This window comes from Tympanuchus pallidicinctus, unplaced genomic scaffold (genome assembly GCF_026119805.1).
Source record: "Tympanuchus pallidicinctus isolate F22 unplaced genomic scaffold, pur_lepc_1.0 scaffold3, whole genome shotgun sequence".
Classification (NCBI taxonomy): domain Eukaryota; kingdom Metazoa; phylum Chordata; class Aves; order Galliformes; family Phasianidae; genus Tympanuchus; species Tympanuchus pallidicinctus.
This window is the reverse complement of record NW_026294747.1, coordinates 86806569-86828304: the sequence shown is the minus strand read 5'-3', so window position 1 is coordinate 86828304 and position 21736 is coordinate 86806569. Positions and strand designations below refer to the sequence as shown.

General features: G+C 35.3%; 1 protein-coding gene across 2 annotated transcripts in view; it reads left to right on the top strand.

Moving 5' to 3' along the window:
- The window catches only part of CRPPA (CDP-L-ribitol pyrophosphorylase A), a 106881-nt gene that overhangs the window by 10830 nt on the left and 74315 nt on the right, over positions 1–21736 (top strand). For both annotated transcript variants that reach the window (XM_052694479.1, XM_052694478.1), the window contains exon 3: positions 14072–14221. In XM_052694479.1, coding sequence (XP_052550439.1) covers positions 14072–14221 — 150 coding nt within the window. The remainder of the gene's footprint in view (positions 1–14071; positions 14222–21736) is intronic.

The following is a 21736-nucleotide window of genomic DNA, read 5'->3' as shown; positions in this document are numbered from 1 at the left end:
ATTTCTCAACCTTTCGGTACAAAAAAGTAATTACTTCCTTTTCTTTATGTAGAAAGGTACAAAACCTGGCAGAAGCATCATATTAAATCACCAGTGTAATCACCAATCAGTGTAATAGGGATAATGCTGTATTGTTGTTCATCTGCATGCCATATAGATAACATAATTATGAGAAGCTGTAATGTTCTTGAAAATGGCAATTGATCAAGTAAATTGTTGCACTTCTAGCTGCCAATTGTCAGACAAATAAATTGCTTTATTACTCTTACTAATCAGTTTGTTATTTGCCTGTAGGAATTAAAATGTGCAGCCTCTCAGAACTAATAAATTATGCCTTAAATAGCCCAAACAAGTCCTCCATTATTTGAAAATATTACTTTGTAACCAATTATATTCCATTTATGTTTTTGGGTAATTTTGTAATTTAAACTAAATGTTTCTAGAAAAAAATTCTTTATTGCAAGTAAAAGTTGAGAAAAGTGGAATCATCAGAAGGCATTAGTCCAAAGCCTCTAGTAATATCTCATTGCCAGCATTGCATTTTAAACAACTAAAAAAAAAAGTGCTTACAGGAAAAAAAGAAACAGGGAGGCAGAAACTAACAGGAACCTGTCAGTCATGCTATTGAAAGTTTTTTTTTTTTTTTTAATGACTTAGTCAAAGACTGTATTTAACAAGCTATATTTGAAAGTATAGAAGTATAACTCACTTCTTTGAAAGGACTGAATCCAAATGGCATTCTTAAAAGGTGGATTCTCAAAACTATTAAGTGTCCTTATTTTCAGATTTAACAAGGGTCTGAACAAAGCATAAATGTCAGTACAAATGTTGGTGCTACTCAGCCTCATGGGCTCTCATTCACATTTACAGTCAGGTAATGTAAATTCTTTGCATGGAGAAGGCCGCATATGTGCTCAGTGTCTTCTTGCCTCTGAGTTTAGTCACAGTGAGTGCTGTGGTTATCAGTCCTGATGTATTGGAAGACTGGAGTAGAAAATGCCCATGCTTGCCTTTCACCCAGTTAGACAGCAAAATAAAATTGGCATTAGCAGAGTATGGTAAAAGGCAAACCAAAAAACAGCTTTTTCTCCACCAAAAATAAAGGAGCATGTGAATAAGTAATGAGGCTGATCTAGTCTAGTATACTTACGTCAGTGGTGCACTGTTGGAGTAGTTCTGCTCTGTTCTTTCTTTGTTCTTTTAAAAGCAATCACCTTTTTGTTTTCTTGATATCTACTCAGTATTCATCACGTATGAAATATTTTACACTTTATTTGTCCGTTTTGTAATCAGAGACTAGTTTTATCCACCCCTGAAGGCTGCATCAGTATCTGATGTATTGCATTTGAATCACATTTACATACTAGGGCATCTGAAGTCATTGTCTATTGGTTTTATTTAATTTTCCTTGTACTTTGGAATCTCTTTCTGTCCTGTCAGGCACTTGTGCGAAAGGAGAGTCAAGAACTGATGACATCATGTTAACATTTATATATGATGGAGTGAGTTTAGGAACCTCTGACTTATGCCAGCGCAAAAATGTGTATTAATGAGTACTAGATATGTTATATAAAAATCTTAGAAGAAAACATCTTTTGAAAAGTTTAGCTATTATGAACACCAAAATATGTTCAGTAGCCCTGAAACTTTTCTGAATGTACAAAAAAATCAAGGCATAGTCTGCTGGCACGTGTAAAGTTACTGGGTCTGACAGATTCAGTTGGCTTTATTTCCCTCAAGTCAGTGAGCTTTGGAAACCCCTTAGAGCAGGGCGTTGTGACTTGTTTAATATTTGAGAATCATGAATTAGCTTCTGTGTATATGTAGTGAAATAAAGGACTTACATCCTGTCTTTTCTACAGATGGCCTTGTATCTTATCCCTCATACAATTCTTCCATCTCAGACAATCCAAAATATTGCTTAATTTTCAAGATATTTTTATGCTATGTATATTGTTTTCAATACATGTTTTTGTTTTCCTGTTTGGTTTAGTTAGTGATTGAGAGCAGCTTTCTGAGTTTGTTTTCCTCCTTGGAGATATTCAAAAGCCATCTGGATAAACTCCCAGGCTGTAGAAACCCTGCTTGAGCAAGGGAGTTGGACCAGATGACCACCAGAGGTCCCCTCCAATCTCCAGCATTCTGTTAGTCCATGTTTTTGCAGTACATTGTTACACACTTTGATTTTCCAGAAACTAGCATTGGAATCTGATCCCTCTTCACAGGTATAAAAAAGGAACAAGCATATTCTTTAACTGTCAAAATCTTTTAAGAAATGTGAGGATATGATGAGGCAAACACTGACTATAAAGATGTAATTTTCTGCCATGTCAATTGTGTAGGTTATTAGAAGATGCAGTTTATTGTTTAAGAAGATACTTAGGTATACTTTTATTTATTGGTTACATGTTTCCAAAAGACTTGAAATGGTTCTTTTAGGCTAAATCAAATATATAACAGCTTTCTTTAATATGTCCGGGTGTCTTTATTCAAGGAGAGCTTTCCTGCTGAAAGATGGACGTGTGAATGGATATAATCAATATGATTAAAATAAGTGAATTCTTAGTACTGGAAGAATTGTGATTTGATTATAGAATAATTGACTGTTTCCAGATATAAGACTCCTAGGTATGAACTTGCTACTGCATCTGTGTGCATTCATTTATTGTACAAAAATAATAAAAGATTTTGATACAACTGTAGAATATAAAGGAAGTTCTTTAGAGTGTATCTATTTTATAAAAAAGAAATTTAGATTTGGGAAGCTGTTCTTCAGGTTCTAATGGAAAATGAGAATTAAATATTTCTCACCATTTAAAGGAATGAGTACTAGTAGTCAGAGGTGTTTCTGAGAGAAAGTGGCATATTTTTAGTTTGGGATTTACACATACTGAACACATAAAGCTATTGAAGATTGTATGGGGATGTTGGGCCATGGCCTGAACCACTGATTGATCACCTGAGGCAAGGAGTGGGGCAGCCGTGGGAGCACAGGTGAAGGCAAGGAAGGGGTGGAGCCTGGCTGCACCTCTCTTAGACCCCATTTAAATTCTGACTACCACTGGAGAAGGATCTCTTTCTAGAGATCCCTGCTTTTTGGAGTTTTTCTGCTGTGAGCCTGGATCCTCAGGTATGGGTAAACATTTCTTCCTTGATTGTTTCTTTTTCACCATGATAATCTTTCCAAGTATAATACCTGTTAAGTGCCATCCTAACCACGCTACTCTTCCAACTGTATAAAGATATTTAAAGAGCAAGAACTTCACAACATCTTTGAGTACCCTGTACCAGGGTACAGGGACTCAGTACCCTGTACTGAGGCACCTGCACAGTACAGTTGTGCTTCCGAATGTTTGGATGTGTTCCAGCATGGGGCTGCTGCCTCTTGTCTTGGCACTGGCACCATGGAAGTAAGCCTGACTCTGTCTTCTGTCCATCTTCCATTCACGTATTTATATAAATTGATGAGATCATCCTTGAGCCTTCCCTTCCTTAGGCAATCCAGCTTTCTTAGATTTTCTGTGTAGGAAAGATGCTTCAGTACCTTAATAATCTCTGTGGCCTTTTTCTGGACCCTCCCATATGCCCATTTCTCACTTGTGCTAGGGGCCCAGAACTAATACAGCACTTCAGATGTGGACTCATCAGTCCTCAGTAGAGGGGAAGGATCACCTCTTGACTTCTGGCAGTACTCTCAATACATCCTGAGATACTGTTGGTCTTCTTTGCTGCTAGGGCACATTCCTAACTTTTATTCAACCTGGTGACCAACTTGGTCCTCTTCTGCAAAGCTGCTTTCCACCTGGGTGGCTCCTGCATGCCCTGGTTTGTGGGTTAGTTCCTTCTCAGGGGCAGAGCTTTTCACTTTTCCTTGAAGTTGAGTGCCCTCAGCAGAGGTGCAAGTGATATAAATTTAACTTTGTTAAAAGGCAGAATGTTTGAATTCCGAACTCCTACATTGTATCCTGTAAGTGATACAATGATGTGGAGCCACATCTTACAGTAGTCTTTATGGAATCTCAATAGCCTCACAAGGGTAATGGGAGGCTTGAAATGATGATACAGTGTTTATGCTTAAGCTGTTTGGATTTTTTTTTTTTCCTAGCTAGTCTTACTGTGGTTTTGCTGCTGTATGGAAAATAGTTCTATAATGTATTCTTTTTACAAGTATGCAGTAATGGATAACTATCAGAACCAACTAATGTTTCCATTGCTTTTGGCATTATTGGCCCCATAGGAAGTTAGAACTCAGTAAAGCTTTTATTTGTTTCTCTGTTGAATGGAGACTAATGTATTGTTAGCAAATTACTTCAAGTCTTTGTCCTAGCAGACTGTAGTGTTTGGCAGTGGGAAAGCACTGGTAAGGAGAGAAACAACTGTCATTTCCCAGTTGCAGTTTCAATGGCTTAGATGAGTCATTGCATTCATTAAGAAAAGTGCAACTGAACCAGCTGAAATACATGAATCATAGTCAGGAACATAAATTGCAACCTCCCCTTCGTTGTTACACTTCTTCATTGTACTAACAGAGCCAGAATAACTGTGCCTAATATTTAATCTTTTTTAAAAAGGTGATTTAATCCCACAATTTTTAGCTTCTGGAAGACTCCAGTAATTTTTACTTTTAGATAGAGTTAAGTTATCCTGGAAATAAACTTCAAGCTTTCAAGTAACTTTCTCTACTAAAGTAGTTGCTGAGATCGTGTTCACATGACATCTTTTAATGTCTACCTCCTTTACATTTAGAGTTACTGTTTATGTGCCACTATTACTATCTGAGACTAAGGAAAACTGGCGGGAATGGATCTCAAGTGTCTATAGATTGTGAGCAGGGGAGTCTCAACTGGTCAATTATGCATGAGGAGCTGAATTGAGGCCTCCTCTGAATTTCTCTTAGCAGAGACTGCCAAGAGCTTAGCATAGGAATAGACTTGGATGTTTGGTTAGTGAGCTGCTGTTTATGAAGAGAGTATGGATGTTTTGTGGCTGCTGAAAAAAGATGAAAATTGGAGCATATAACAGTATAATAACTGTTCATTATAAATTGCTGTAGATGAACTGTTTGCTTTTTACAGTAGCGTTTATAATTCTGTTCAATTGACTGCAGTGTAAACAAGGAAAAGTTTGCTAGTGGTGAATTACAGTTACAACTTAGAACCCTTACATGGCCCACTTTAAAATAACATGCAAAGTGAGTTTCTGTAAAACTGAACAGAGTAGAAGATGGAATGTACACTTCCTTTTTTCCTCAGAAGGAGCACACTCAATCCCTATATAGTGAGACTGCAAAAGATATATGTAAGAGTAAATGGATAGGATAAAGTAAAAAGTAATAATCATTGCTCTTTATTCTTGCCTATCACTTATGATCATTTGAATTGATTGTTTTACCTTATTCCTTGAGGAGCCTGGAGTCTTATTATAGATGGGATAATCTGACATCTGGAGGTTTGCATAGTGAAATCTTATACTAGGGGGTTGCCATTCAGATACAAAATGAAAATTATGGCTTCTTAATCTATTAGTGTAATTTTTAGTAAGAAAATAAGTCAACTCATTCACTTCACAACTATTTCATTTAAGAAATTCACATAAGATTAAAAATGTAATAGAACAATAATAAATAGGAAACTGATCTAATCCTTTCATATGAATCTTTGAGTATGTATTGAATGAAAGAAATAATTCCATTAAGTATAGATTCATCCATAGGCCCATTTTAAATGCGAGACGTCTTCATAAAGCTGTCTAGGTTATTTAAGATCATTTTATTTTACCATAAATGTGTAAATATTCATTTTTTCACTAAAACAACATAGGACATCTCTTTCTATATTTTAAAGATTTATCTATTTATATATTTCATATACGTATTATTCATATGCTTGTATATGTAAATTGCACTCACTAGTGCTGAAAATGAAGGATTTGAAGAGTGTATGTTGTGGCAGAATTATTTAAATCTATAGTTGCCATATCATAGAATCATTAAGGTTGGAAAAGGCCACTAAGATCCAAGTCCAAGTGTCACGATTAGCAAAAGGAAATACCAAATCTAGTGTAAAACTAGCCAAATGGTTATATGGTGTAATTAAATAATGATCCTTTCTGTTTGTTTCTGTACTGTTTGAGGTGTTTCTGTTGATTTAATTAATAATAAAATCAGTGTTCTTAATCACTTTTATCTTTCATTCTGCAAAAGCTAGATTAACAGTTAGGAAATGTCAGGTATTTATTTTATGATGGTTCTGGGAATTGTCTGCTAGGAGGTATTCTGATTGGAGCTTCTGTTTTATCAGCATATCAATTTTATCAGTCTTTTGGGATCTGTCTTGCCTCAATGATCTGTAATTGTCCTCTTTGCATCATAAAAATAAGCACTTTAAAAGAGATCATTCTGGCCACTTACATGTGCCAGAATCTGAAAGAGATTCTCAGCCATACTTCTCCTGATAAGGATTAGGCGTGCTCACCTCTCCAGATTTTTGTTTTTCACCAAATACTGAGGTTTTTATCCAGAAGTCCCCAGCTGCATTTTTGTCCAAGTTCAATATCTGGATGGTTGATACAAGGGCAATATCTGCCTCGTGTATTAAACAAAGTTTCTGAAAGTCAAGATGACCTGTTTCATGTGCTGTTAGAGTTTCCTGGACTGGTTCTGTGGTTATCCTTCTGTTTCCAAGAAATGGTGTAATTTTCAGTAGGATATTCCCCTTGTTCTGTCTTTTTGAAGGGAATCTCTTTGATGTTCTTTCAGAAATCTTACTTTTCCTACAGAATAATGTTTGGAATTTAGCATGTTGTTGATTAGATAAAAGTTCTTTACAAGGAGAGTGGTTAGGCCGTGGAACGGGCTGCCCAGGGAGGTTGTGGATGCCTCGTCCTTGGACGTGTTCAAGGCCAGGTTGGACAGGGTCCTGGGCAACCTGGTCTAAATGTGGATGTTTGGTGGCCCTGCTAGGCAGGGGGGTTGGAACTACATGATCCTTGAGGTCCCTTCCAACCCGGGTGATTCTGTGATTCTGTGAAAAGCAATATTTACTGGCACTTGTAAAAGTAAATGCTCTAAATATGAAAGAATGGAAATTAACATGTGCAATCTTAATTCCTGAGGAACAATTTCAGCTATCAATAATCTTTTTTTTTTTTTTTAATCTAATTGTGGCTCCGACATGTCCTGATAAACATGTACTATTCCCAGTTGCTGAGATAACACGTACTGATAAAGGTGACCTCATTAGGAGAAATGTTTTCTTTTTCTTAAGGAGGGTCATAAATATACATTACATTTGTTTAAGGAATCCTGTCTCTTTGAAGTCAGTTCAATGTACAATACAGTGTCAGCTCATTAACATTGGTTTAAAGTATATATTAAATTTCCGATTAAACATCCCATCTTTTGCAGCTAGGAATAAACACAATTATAACTTCTTCCTTCCTGGTGTTGGTTTAAGATTAACGTCTCCAAATTTAGTGAGTTCTGCTGTTATTCCTAACCAGCTGCATAAACAGGCTTTAAGGAAATTAAGTGAAATTTAGCATATGAGCCCTTTTCATAGTGTTTAACACACATGTTCAAATTAGCTTTCTTTTTGTCTGTCTGATGATTAAGTTTAGTATCTGTGTTACACCAGGCTTGTTTCGCATTTCAACCAGTGCTGTCCTTAGGCAATTAAAATCAGCCAGTACAAACATTGAGGCGACTGGAATTGGTCTGTTTGGTTATACTATCTGCACTGAAAGAAATTCAGGATACGTCTCCTTAAGGAGAATCAAAGAGATGGTGTGGTCATGGTAACTCAGTTTTAATTGTTTTTTCAATAAAATTCTAAATAAAGTAATTAAGATTTACTCTTGCTGTTTTATAACCCAGCAAGCGTTGGTCTCTAATGGGTGTGCAACCAAAATTATGAATTGTGCTAGTTGATGGAATTCCTGTCCCAACTGCAGAACTGCCACACAAAATTTTTATTTTACATAGTGAAGTCTGAGTGTGTTTGTTATTGTGATAGACCCTGAACCTCTGTTTCCTAATGATAATGAGTACTTCTGTGCCTTCTGTGGTCTCATATTCTTTACTCTGTCATCTTAGATGTACTATAGTCTTGTCTTCATGCCACATCTTGCACTTAAAGGAAGAGTGTGCAGCTGAGGTACTGTTTTATGGGGATCTTCCTAATATGGTGTTAATAGGAGTGTGGTTTTTGATCGAATTCATGCAGCAAGACTGCTGCCTTGTCTTGCTGTGTAGCAATTAAGTGGGTTTTGGGTGCAGAATGAGACTCAGAACTGTGGGTACTGGGTGCAGACTTGTTCAAGCCCAAACCAGCCCAACTTCCAAACTTTTTACAAAACTTGTTCAAGTTTTCAAAAACTGCATGGGTATAGCTAAACCATAGTTTGCAACTGTTCTTCCATATAGGGCTGGTAACTTATCATTTGTGTCATTAGTTTGTCCAGTCCTTGTTATCCAAATAGAATTTTTGTGTCAGGTAGGATAAGTAGAGAGGATATGAAGAAATATTCTGTCTTCCATCTCTGCTGTGGACTCAAAAGGTTTCCTATAGATTACAACTTTTAGTAATAGAGAAGGTGAAGTGTAGCTCTAGACAACTGCTGGATATAAATTGTAGATAAGGAAAAAATAATGTGGTGTTTTATTTCTGTGAACTATTTTGACATACTTGGACATTGGAAAAAACTTTAGATAGTTCTGTGATTTTGTTTTATTAGATATTTCCCACTTCTGTTTTACAATATAAAAATGTGAAAAGGGCCACTTAAATATGGGGAATATTTTAATCTTATAACTGAGTCTTTATTTTTCTTTGAAGGTTTTGTTTGATAAGTTTGAAATGGTAATTTTTTTAGTTAAGAAACTGTGCAAATTTTAGTGGTAATTACTGAAGATGACTGAAGCGTGTTCATTACAATAGGTACAATCAGCTTGACTGCAGATATCTGAATAGAAGATAGAAGTGCATGTTTCTACCTGTTTCATGCATCACAAATACTGTTTATTTCTGTGTTTTTTTTTTTTTTTTCATATTGTAGATGGCTGTGAATGCCCTTCATGGCAAGTAATTAGATTTGTGTATAAGAATACTAGCTCTGTAGTAACATGTGGAAATGGTTTGATGGAAGAAAGTGAGAGGAAATTAATCATAGTTGTTCTGAGGTTCTTTTGCTGGTTCATAGCCAGACCTAATTTAGACTGGAATTCATAAGGAGATGGTCGTGTTTTGGTAACACATAAATAATCTTTCACTGAACAAGGAACACTCCAGGATATATTTTTCAAACTATTAGATGCCTGGCTTGTACAAGTTTGCATAGATTGTTATTTGTTGTTGTTATCATGTTGTTATAGTGTTTTAATCCTAACCTTGTCTTTATGGAAGAGTAAGATAGAATTGTGTGCTTACCAAATTCACATTTACATAATTGACTTTAATGAAGTTCCTGAATGCACATATTTGTCCTACTAAGTGTGACTAACCCCGCGATCTTCAGTGTGTAGTTTCAAAGAAATCAGCTACCTTGAAATGATGAAAACGTATTTCTAAGTCCAGCGTATATACACAGGACGTTTATTTTTAGTAAGGCAGTGTGATTAAATCCTTTGATTTAGTCTTAGTTCAGTGCCATTTTGTTTGCCATGACAACTTTGATTAAAGAATTAGAATTCAGAAATACGAGCATTGGAAAACTGTAAAAACATCAGAATGGGATACTCTTTTAAAGATGGCACTTGTAGGCTTTGTAGGTATATGATACCAGGTATGTTTGTAAGCAATTTGAAAGCATTAAATCTAATTCTATCTAGGATGTACATGTCTTTTACACTACTAGGCAGCTGGGGAGGTGGAAAGCATAGACAAAAATGAACTGCAGTGGAGAGAGAAGCTATGAATGGAGAAGTTGTGGTAGAGTAATTCAGAAGTAGAAGGGAATCATACTGGAGGATTGGGAGAGTGACAATTTTGGACTAACTTCTGAAGGACTAAGGCTGTGATTCCTTCTCACTTAAAGTTTAGGGTTGAATTGGCCATGTAAGTGAAATCTATGGGTCGGCATTAACATTTCGGGTCAGCTGGGGACAGGGGTGTGCAAAGGCATAGCATTCTTCTTTTGCGTATGTCACCCTGCAGTACCTGTGGTCTGACTTTGTTGCCCCACTGCTGTAACATAAAATTATTTGCTGTTGTGGTATTTTTTTGGTAAGGATTTTGTGCCATTAGGTGGTTTTTGTTTTTTCTGGCTTCCTAGTTTGCATAATTAACTTAATGAGTTTTGGAATTATTTTGTCTTGTTCTATTTTGTCTCTTGTTGCCAAAAAGGAATAGAAAAGTGATGCGAGTGTGTTGCTGTTTTGGAGCTTCTGACTGATAACTTTTTCTTGGCAAGCTGTATTCTGGATGTGGAGTGTTACTCTTTATTGAATGCAGTAAATTAGGAATATTTGTAACGTGGACAATTTCTTGCATGTTATAAGCTTCATGTGCCCCATCCCAGACAGGCCTTCTTGAAATTTTAGAGAGTTCTGATTTTTTTTTTTTTTTTTTAGATGGCATGAGTATTGTCAGTTTTTATAACTATTCAAGAAGTTGTGTTGTGTTAGCTAAGTTACTATTGTGTGTGTAGGCTTCTGTGGCCTGAACATTCATAGTTCATTTTGTAATAACAGTATCATGAATACTGCTTGGATTTTACTGTCCTTTAATTGTCTGATCCCTAATCTCACTGGGTAAATAGTTGCTGGTTGCATCCTTCTAAATCATCTGTTTAGAATAAAAGTATGATAAAAAATGGGAAGGATACAGTGCTGCTGCAAAGTGCAAAGATGGACTACTATGCTTTGAATCTACTGAAAATGCTGAATGTACTATGCCCTTCATTCTATACCTTTTTTACAAGGTATAAGGTATTATAATATATATAATATATAGAATAAGTATTATAAAATACAGTCAAGATTTAAAGAATTTGTGGTGATATGTAGTTACGCTGTATGTAATCAAGCAAAAAGCTGAATACAAATGGAGAACTTGTTCATGAATGTTTTTCATTTGTGCTGTTTAAGTTATAAGTGTGTTTTTCAAACTATCTGAAGATGAGCTCAGTTTTCAGCAGGTGCATGAAAGAGCTTGCTTCTGGGAGAAACTGTTTCATCACCTTCACTGAAGTTGGTAGATTTGTATGCTGTGACATTTTAAAGTAGTTTTAAAGAAATAATTGAGTTAAAATGGATGTGGATTTGTTTTTTTTTTTTTGTTTTTTTTTTTTTCTCCCAGTTTTTTGTCTTCAGGAAAGTTAACCACTAGCAGTATTTGTTTCAGCATCTCAATATTTGTTTCAGTGTATGCTCAAAAGGATACTTCAGGAGCTTACTCAGATATTGATTCTTTAACAAATCTATATAACAAAATATATGGAGGAAGGAAGAAGTATATGCATTTCCTGTTCATGGCAGATCTGCTGCTTGACTTGCCTTTGAAGTGGAATGGCTCAAAGACTGTAAAGTGGATGTTTAAAGAAATTGTTTAGTTGTCCTTTAACTATCCACTTCATATTTAGGAATTGTGTATGATACATTTTATGTATAATCCACTTGAAGTCTGGGTCAAAATGTTTAGAAACTGGAAGATGGCATCTCTACGTAAGGTAATGATAGTGTTAAGACTCAAACACTTCCTTCAGATTCAGAGGGTTTTATGGTAGGCTAATTCTGAGTTTAAAAAAGATATGTGAAACTATTGTGCCATATTAAGTATTTTAATTTTAAATAAGGCCAGATCTTTTGGGTTATGTTTGGGTTTTTTGAATAGTGCTTTTTTTTTTTTTTTTTTTTTTTAAATTCATGTCTGAACCCCTTATCTGAGAGCTGCACCAAGTATCTGTACATTCCTGACATAAATAGCAAGTCAGAGCCTCTCAAATGAGAACAAATAGAATTCACATTTAGTGTATATACTCTTTTTACTAACATAAAGAGTTCTTCTGTTATGGATTTATAACTGAAAAATCAGCATGGAAAGTCCTCAATAAAATATTTGGTATTGTAACTGAATGGGTGTAGGCTTCTGTATGGTTGTGCTTCACTTGGATCCCACAGTTATAAAGGGCAAAAGGTCCTTCAGGTACAAAAATACTTGGCTATGATATATTCTGATGTTTGGATTTCTGAAAAATGTTATCTACAGCCTTTCCCCTGTTCCATTCATTGAAGGAATGCTAGGAGTACAATTCAGAAAAATGCTAGGAGTACAATTCAGAAAAGGCTCTGTGCTGAGTAGGGAGGACCCTTGATTTGACCAGAAGGAAATACTGCATATGTTTTAATTTTTGTTCCTCTTTGGTCTGTGTATGAGAACAAAATTCATAATTTTGCTGTTTTTAGTGCCAAATATTATGCTTTCACCATGAATGAATATACCTAAGAGCCAATTTTGGAACCTGAAATATGTGTGATGAGTCCTGTGTAAGCCAAGGTGGGTTTGGCAGCTGTGTCAGCATATACCAGCTGGTGAATGTTGCCAGAAGTATTGCAGATGCAGGGCTTCCTGTGCCAGGGATTCAACTCTCTTGTCCCATATGAAAATTATGTGAGGCATACATAAGCTGGATTTTCCCTTGCTCTGCTCTTTTTTCTCCCGTTACGAAAATGGCCTTATGGTCACAGTGTGTGGTTGAGGGACCACGTGCATGTATGCTGAGGAAGAGGAAGGATGATGCAAGTAGGTGAGCCAGTACTGAGGGCAACAAAGTTAGTCATAAATCTTATTCTTTGTATTAAACTTCATGTTTTCAGTCAGTGTTAGGGATGGTTTGAGATGGCCTGTGGCAGAAAACAAATGGAAGGCAGCTGAGAAACCCTCATGCTGACACATTGGATTCAGTTCTGGGGTAACATAAAGCAAAATTGCAATTGTTAAAAAAGTTCCATTTGTTAAAACTTAAGTTTTGTAAAGCATCTCAAGTATTTGAAAGTTAATTGGAGGCTTTAAAAAATGACATGTTTTTATTTATTAGAAGTGAGATCTTCCTGAATCTTCTGGAAGAGCTAGGCCTAAGCAAAGCAGGAGATGTGGTTCATTGTTGTAACAAAGATAGAGACATTGATGAATTTTTATTGTGCAATAAACCAGATGTCAAGAAAACAATACATTTCAGAGTTCTTTTAAGAATATCATTTTGAGTATTTCAATTTTATTTAGAATTGCAGTTTGTTTTTTTGTTCCTCAGAGTGCATGTTTCACTTGTGAGATTTAGTTATGCAAGTCACATTGTATTCTGTTGGCCTGTTTTATGCTTAAAATGCAACATGACATGATTGTTAAGAACGGTAATAAAATATTGGATCAGCCTAAGAAATCCTTTTTCTAACTGTTTTTCTGGAATGGTAACTGTTTCAGGAAAAAAAAAGAAGACGTAACTAATTACAGAAAAGCTGTGGCTAGCATGTTGCTATGTCTCTTTTCCCATGACCTTCTAATTTTGTAACTTTTTTTGTGTGTGACCAATTAAAACATGATGGCAGAACAAAATAACTTAATCCAAATGCCCAGCAACTGAAGTGGGGAGGCAATAATTCAATGTGGAGGAACGAGCTCAATCTGAATTTTTTCTTGTAGCTTATATCTGAGCAGCTGAAACCTGTTAAAGCAATAGGTGTTGTGGATTAAGGCCTTCCAAGTGTCTCCTGCTGTTTTAAATCTGAATCAGATCAGGTACACAACTCACAGCAACCACCTGATATGTATGTAGAAGTAGATCTGAAAAAAGGGTATCTCAGATCTGCACATGCTTACAATAGATGCTTCTGAAGGATATATTATTTTTTTTTTGTGCATGTGTGTTTCAAAAATTGGCCCTCGTTATCTACTGAGTACAGTCCTCCATAGCTATACTGATGTGAAAAGTCTCTTATAGAGTAAGTAGTATGACAAGTATTATGAGAAATGTAAGTAGAAAACTTCTTTTAAAACTTTGACTTTTTTTGTCCTTTAGCAGTGACTATCTGCTATACATTAGTGTTAACAGTTAAGTTTCTTTGTGTTTTGTTCTGTAGGCAGCAGGAGCAATTCGTCCTCTAGTTTCTACTGTTATTGCCTCTGCTGCAGATGGATGTTTAGACCACTCATTGGAACGTGCCAAGTACAGAGCAAGCGAAATGCCTCAGGCTTTTTTATTTGACATAATCTATCAGGCATACCAACAGGTATGATTTTGAGTTTTCTTATTAGACGTTTTACCTTTATTGTAGCGTTTAAAAACAAACCAAAAGAAGTGATTCAGCATCTGTTTTGATCACATCAAATTGTATTTGTATTGTTTATCTGTGGTATTTTTGGTGACAGTACTTTATCATTATCATATTTAAGTGTTTTGCAGTATTGAACTGAAAACTACAAGGTGGTAGGTGAAGAGTCTAAAGTCCCAGAAAGACTGATTAGGTTTTTGTTGCACATTTGATTACTTAAATGAGGATGCTAATGTACTTAAAGTTGGGTATTTATTAGGTATGTTTTGTTGAAAGAGTTTCAAATAGATGTTTGTTTACATAGTATAGTGATGGCGTTAGGTAAGAATATGATAAGATTTTAAAATATTTTGGATAATATTACCTTTGTATACCCAGGTAAATGGTTGAAGTGGTTTTTTTATTGCTTATATTATAATAAATGTTCATATGTATTTCAATTAGTGAAAATAATATTTTACATTGTTGTAATTATTCATTATTTTTTTAATACAGTATGTTAACTTCATCTTCACTTAAGAAAAATTTTGTGGGTCTTGTAATAAACCCTGGCTTTTTTGCATTTATTCCCCTTGAAGAGTGCTTTCATTTGCCACACCTTGCATTCACAGTTTACTGGAAACACTCCAGGCTTTCGTCTCAGCATTCTACTTCCTTTTCATTCATCACCTTGTGGAAATTGTCTGTCCTCCAGGTATTTTCCAGATTGACTGGAAGCAGAGCATTTCTTCATTTGTTTCTTAGAAGGAATTATTTTTCACTCTGCTAATGCTGACAGTTATGCTTCCCATCAGTCTTTCATTTTTAGAGTAAACATGACCAAATTATTGATAGTCACCTTCAGAGAGTACACAGCTTTGAAGTCACCAAGAACAGAATGAATGCATGGACGAGCAATGAAGAATACTTTGAAATGTTTGCAGAACTTCTGTGTCATACCCTGATTGTGTGACACCTGAAGCTATTCTTAAATGCTGAAGATGGAGTGTTGTCCAAGATGAAGAACTATTCAAATGATTGGACTACTTCCAGCTGTTTTGCTGCTAATGTGAGACAGGGCGATGTTCTTGGTGTACATGGCTTCTAAATGAAAGTCTCCAGCTTGAAAGTAGCAAGCAGTGTTATACTTAAATAGAACGCATATCAAGAGACAGCAGTGAATATTGGTTATACAACCATTACTTTCTTGTTTGTCTTTACTCAAAAAAAAAAAAAAAAAAAAAAAAAGCCCCTCTATTTTTTCCTACTGTTTGCTCTTAGTTTGCAGATACAGAAGAGCTGGCAAACACATAAGAAGCTTTTGCTTCTCAATGCCTCACTCAAAAGGCAACTATATTTGCAATCCCTATGCTCCTCTGAATAGTGCTGTCTTCTCACATATTAATTCCATCAGTTCTCTTTTTTGTATCCTTGCTCTTTCAAGGACAAGCCACCAAAGTTGTTAGCAAGCAACCGAGGCTATGGTTCCTTGTCCTCGATTCCCTTTGCATTGGCTAAATTCTGGTCATTAAAATGCTCTGTGCCTTGGAGCTCTGGGAAGGATAACACTTCGCTAAACCTCTCAACTCATATTGTTTGCTAATTATTTATGTTTCAATGGTGCCTAGCTGTCCAACTCAAGGATTAAAACCTTATTGTTCTGCTACAAACAAAAAAACAGATAATCGCTGTCCTTAAGAACTTATTAAAGCTACTATAGGACAGATTTCTGTAGGAATGGGTGCAGCTTATGATGCTTTGTAGATATTAGCATATCCATATTTAGTTCCCACAATGACATAGTAAAATAGTTGTATGGATAAATAAAAAGTATAATGTTGCTATCCGTATTGGAAGTCCCTCACAGGACTCACAGCTCCTCACAGCTGGGAATGGAATAATTCAGTTTGGATCATTTAATTTGTGACCACGATCCCATGCATTTTATACAGATGTGACCTTTATGCAACAGCAGTGAGGGAAAAGCAGCAGTCAAACATGCATTTCTTAGAAAGACATCCATTTCAATTTTTTCTTCAAGTAACATTGCATTTGAGGATGATATGGAATACCACTTCTGAATTCTTTCTGTTTAAATACATCAAGTGGTACGAATAAGAAGATTTAGAGAATTTGCTTCCAGATTTGTTCTTTTTCATGAATTTAAGTTCTCTGGGAATCTTAGCCACTAAGCTACAACATTCAATTAATTGTCAGTTCTCTCACTGTTGCAGGCTTCCCATTTACAGTCCTTCTTGATTTTTTTTTTGTTTGGCACAGATCTGAGCAGATCAGTCTGGTATACCTTTCTACAATTGTATGTTCTTATTTTTTAAAAATTAAAAATCACAACTTTGGAATATTTTTTTCCATTTCTTGGTTGATTAAAAAGGCAGTGATTTGGTAAGAGATACATACCTTGTACATAAAGTTAGTTGAAATAGATATAACAGATGCCAAAGATTTATTTCAGTATTTCTTAAAAAATATAAAAATATTTATATATATAATATTTTATATATAAGTAAAATATAAAATGTGTGTGTATATATATAACAGTGAATTTGCTTTACCTGTGGTGCCAAAAAATGAACACAGGTTTTTAAGGGTATTCAGCCAAGTTATTTGTATATGTATTTTTTGTGTGTGCGTTGCATTGCATTATTGCTGAATCTCAGCTTATTTTTCACTGTTTTAAATCTTTTGTGTAGCCTAAAAAATGCACCTATTCCAAAGAGATCTTTTGTGCTCAGGTATATACTGCTTTCTAATCTAACTCTGACAATCATCAAGACTTCTGACATCATGAGTATTAACTTTGAAAGTTATACTATTGCTTTTGGAGCCTTTTAAATTTAACTGCACAGAAATTGCATGCACTTCCATTTTTAATGACAGAGCTTGTTAGAACTTGCCACCGTCTTTAGTTGCATGTCTGACATGTAAGTGGTGCACTATAAAACATTTAAAGCCAATATTGAAACTCAAAATAAACTAAATAAACACAGTGGAGCTAAAATGTGTCTTGATCTTAAAAGGCCTCATTACTGTGACTACGATTCCACTGTGAGTTTTGTGTTATTAGATTTAGCACTTAGTTATAACAAAATGAACAGGTATAAGTGGATTTTGATGGATAGATGTAATGCTGCCTAACACTTTCTGTTGCAAGTCTCTGTTCCATTGCTTACACGAATCACGGGAAAATGGCTGTTTACTTCTGATACATTGGAGTATTCTGATGCCTCTGCATTGTAATGGGACTTTAGATTTTGGCATTGAAATGGTTCTGAAGAGAGAGATCGATGAATTACGTATGCTTATGATGTTATTTATCATGTATATGCTTCCTGAGCTCAAATCCTTATGAAGTACTGCACTGTTTGTGTTCTCTTAAGGTTATGTAAGTCTTTATGTGGTATAATGTGTGTTTGGCAAAAGGTGGACAAATGTCGGATGCAAAGAATTGCTAGAGGAGTAAGAACTTCGTAATACGTGTGATATCACACAGGCAGTAATATGATGCTTTACCTTAATCAGGGTTTTTGCCTACAATGTTGGGTAAAAGGCCATATACATATGTTAAGGGAATAAATTTAACATACTATTGTCCTAGTTCTGGTATTTGTTCTTGATTTGTGATTTCTTATTTCTTGTAAGATGTAATGAACTGTATTGCTATCCTTCAGGAAATGTTAGTAGAGAATTAGTTGAAGTATTCTGTATATTAAAAAAAAAAAAAAAAAAAAAGTCCCTAATAATTAGTGAAACTTGTGGATGGGTTGTAAAATCACACCTAGCTACCCAGTACAAAAACCAGCCAGTTGGTTTTCTCTCTCTCTGTTTTTGTTTTTTTGAACTACCAAGAATTAAATTTCTCTTCTTTGGGAACATTTTTACCTATTCTTATCAGCCCCTGGGAATGTCAGTATAGTTTAAGTGCTAGTTGAAAATCCATTCTTTCCAAATAAAAGAAATAAAGGCTGAATTCCTTAGACCAGTCTTTTTTTTTTTTTTCGTAATGTAGTTTCATCTTTTATATAAAACATTAGCAAATGCAGGGTTGTATCTTGTAAGCCTGGGAAGACGAGTAGGGTGAAGGGAAAACTTACTAGAAGTCAAACGTTTCCCTGGAGCAGTATCAGATGAGAAATTAGAGTATCAGGAAGCCGGGTAGACTACCTCTTTTTTCTTTAGTCAGTGTGGGCCAAGAGTGATTTCTCTAATACCTATTTCTGACATATTGTGGAATGCACTGGTATCCTTTGTCTTCAGTGCAAAGCATCTTGTTATGTGATGTCGCGTCAGTGTATGAAGGCAGCCATGATATAGAATAGCTGAGGTTTTCAAGAAATCACGATGTATCTTAAAGTGTAAGGAAGATAGGAGGAACAACTTCCTGATCTTGCAGAGGAACAGTTGAAAATGGAAGCAGAAGAGGGGTATGTAGAAGACCCTGAATAGCTTCTGTGTTGAAGATGTAACTGAAAGCCTAGGGAGGATGATATATTGTTAGTGAATTGTCAGCATCAGTGATGGATATGTGTAGTTAATTAACCTATTGACAGTAGTTCTGTAGATTATAAAATTTATATTCAGTTACTCAAGGCAATGAAGCAGAAATAATAAAAAAGAAGAGAAAGCAGGAATATTCCTTAAAAGAGGCTAAACTTCAGGGTGTTCAGAGATTTTTTTTCTGCTTATCTAAAGTACCTTACAGAAAGTACCACAAGGAAGACGAAACCTTAGAGTTTCTATCTAACTTCTGCAGGGACTAGGTAGAATATTGTACTTTTTGGACTGATGCTGCATTAATACTTCTGTTTGTAGCCAGCTTTACCCACTTCTTGGATAATAAGCAGTTGCATATGCTTGTGAGGGGAGTCGTCTATGCTTATGCATCTGTCTGCATAGGAGAGAACTGCTATGTGTAAGCATAGTAATGTCAAGATACAAAATAATAGTGTGTCAGGCAGAGGCATGGAAATACTTTGATGCTAAATTCTGGGAGGCAGATGTTCTTCCACTCCCAGAAAATCATTTCAAGATGGGACTATGGTAAGAAGAGAGATTCTGCAAGCTGTCGAAACAAATCCTCAGTAGAAGTAAAAGACTTCATGTTTTTCAGAAGTCATGAAATTTTGCTTGTCAAACAAACTTCTGAGAATGTTCAAGGAGCACTTTGTCAGAATAAGAAAGTTGGCTATTGTTAGGCCCATTGTAGAAGTATTTGCTCAAAGCATTGTCTTCTCTGTATGTAAATAACAGGGAGTGTATTCCATGTGGATTTTGTAAACTTCTCAAGTTCTTTTTAAAAGAGTACAAGATCCCTGGGATTCTTCTTCAAACATGTGTGAAACGTTTCAGTATTCTCTGTAGAGGGGAAGTGGAGTCAGCTGTAGCAGCTTAGTAATATTTTGGCATAGGTCAGGCGAGTCCTTCGAGGCAAAATGTCTAGACTGATTTGGGGATTTTCCTGTGGGTTCATTCTTTGTTAAAGAAATCAGTGTCATTCAAATTAACATTGCCAGAAGCAACATACGATTAAATGAACAGTAGCAGATTGTTAACTAAAGCCTTGGTAACTTTGAGAGAAAGGGTCAGACTCAGCAGAAGGACTAAAAGGTCAAAATGCAAGTGAGGCAGAATTTGGCCATTTCAGTTGAACACTGAAATCCTTAAAAAAAAAAAAAAAAAAAAAAAAAAAAAAGCCAAACCAAACAAAACCCACAAAACAAATAACACCTCTCTCTTAAGACTAAAGATACCTGAATCTTCAGGCTATCAGAACTATCTTAACGTTGAGCAGACGTTAAACATTGTGTTTACCAAGGTGTTGAAGTTGTTGCCTACTCAGAGGAAAAAAGATACATAAATCATGATGTGAAATCTTTACCAGTCAGTGATGAATTGGTGATTTGGGTTAGAAGTGTTTTGTTTTTGTAATAGAAAGGCACTGAAAAATAGATCACAATTGTTAAAAACAAATGGCATTAAGTAGGTAAGATATGTAGATTCTATTATAACCTCTAAAGGATTGTGTCTTGGCCTTCAATGTTTTCTAAGAAAGCCAGGCATCTTTCATTAAGTGTGCTTTGCTGGGAAAATAAGTTTACCTCATTCTTCAAACTTGCTCACCTACGTTGCTTAGCTACATTTTATGTTCAGGCTTTCCAAATATATGACATGTATCATTATATTATTGCATTTTTTTCTACTTCCATGTTTCATTTTCTGTCTGAAGGTTTTCTTCCTTCCCATCAACTGTATTTTGAAATACTGAAGCAAAATGTGATATGTGACTTAGATGAGCTAGCTAAAACAAACAATAGTAATCTGCTACCTTTGTAAGTTGTATTAGGACAGTACTGTAAGCCAGATCCTTTATTCATATGGAGTTGTAAAGATATCATACTTCCATCTGCCCGTGAAGTGCAATAGATAATTATACTTTTAATATTGTCACCACTTGATTGGTCCTAGGCAGTGTACTAGTCTAGCATGGATTATTTCAGCTTGTTAAAATTCCAACTCTTAATTCCTTTAATGGTAATATAGATTTTAATTAGCTGTATAATATTATAAAAATGGAGAATATCTTTAAGTTTTTCAGTTTTCAGTTTAAGTTTATGAAATAACAAAGGAAGTCTTTCTACTGATTTGCCTGTAGATTGTTAGGATTATAGATTTAATTATTTGACAGGGAAGTCTGTGTATCCTCTAAATGATGGAAAATGTCATTTCTCTTTAGATAAGAATCTTCTAGTTAAGCATCCTTGTCATTGCTGTAGTCCATTTCTGCTTGGACTTAATGTCTGGTTTTAGTCCCATTAAAAAACAAAACAAACAAACAACTAAAAAAGACTGCTTCAAGAGTATCTTAGTTCTGTTCCATTTAATTCCTAATGAGAATTGGTATTTTTTTTTAGTTCTAATGCAAAATTTTAATGGAACTAATTTGTAATGAATTTACATTGAAAATGAATGAAATAATGTAATTTGTAATCTTTGTTTAAAAAAAAAAAAAGTTTAATTTGATTTTCTCTATTCAGTTCAGGCTGATGCACTCAGACTATCACTTAAATGGTGGTCAACCTCACAGAAATGAATTTAGAAATTTGTACAGTCTTTAGATTATACATTTAAGATGTTTTCCATGGAGATTTAACTGTTACTTCATATAGCATCATCTTATCCCAACAGCTTGGTTATGAGATTTATAGGAAGTATTTTCTTTTTTCTCGTTTTCCTATCCATAAAACCCACTCAGTTATTTTCAGGTTAAATGTAATTCATGAATTTTGGTCAACAGAGCATTCATCTATTCAAAACCTGCAGCTAGATTGGTGGTCTGTTGAGAAAACCATGCTAGCTTAGATAGTTCTGTACTTGATTAGTTCTTTGGCATAATGGTAGAGCCAGGATGTTGTATGAATCCCCACCTTGCCCTAATTAATTTCTGCCACAGGAATGCTTAGAGAAATTCTAATGCCT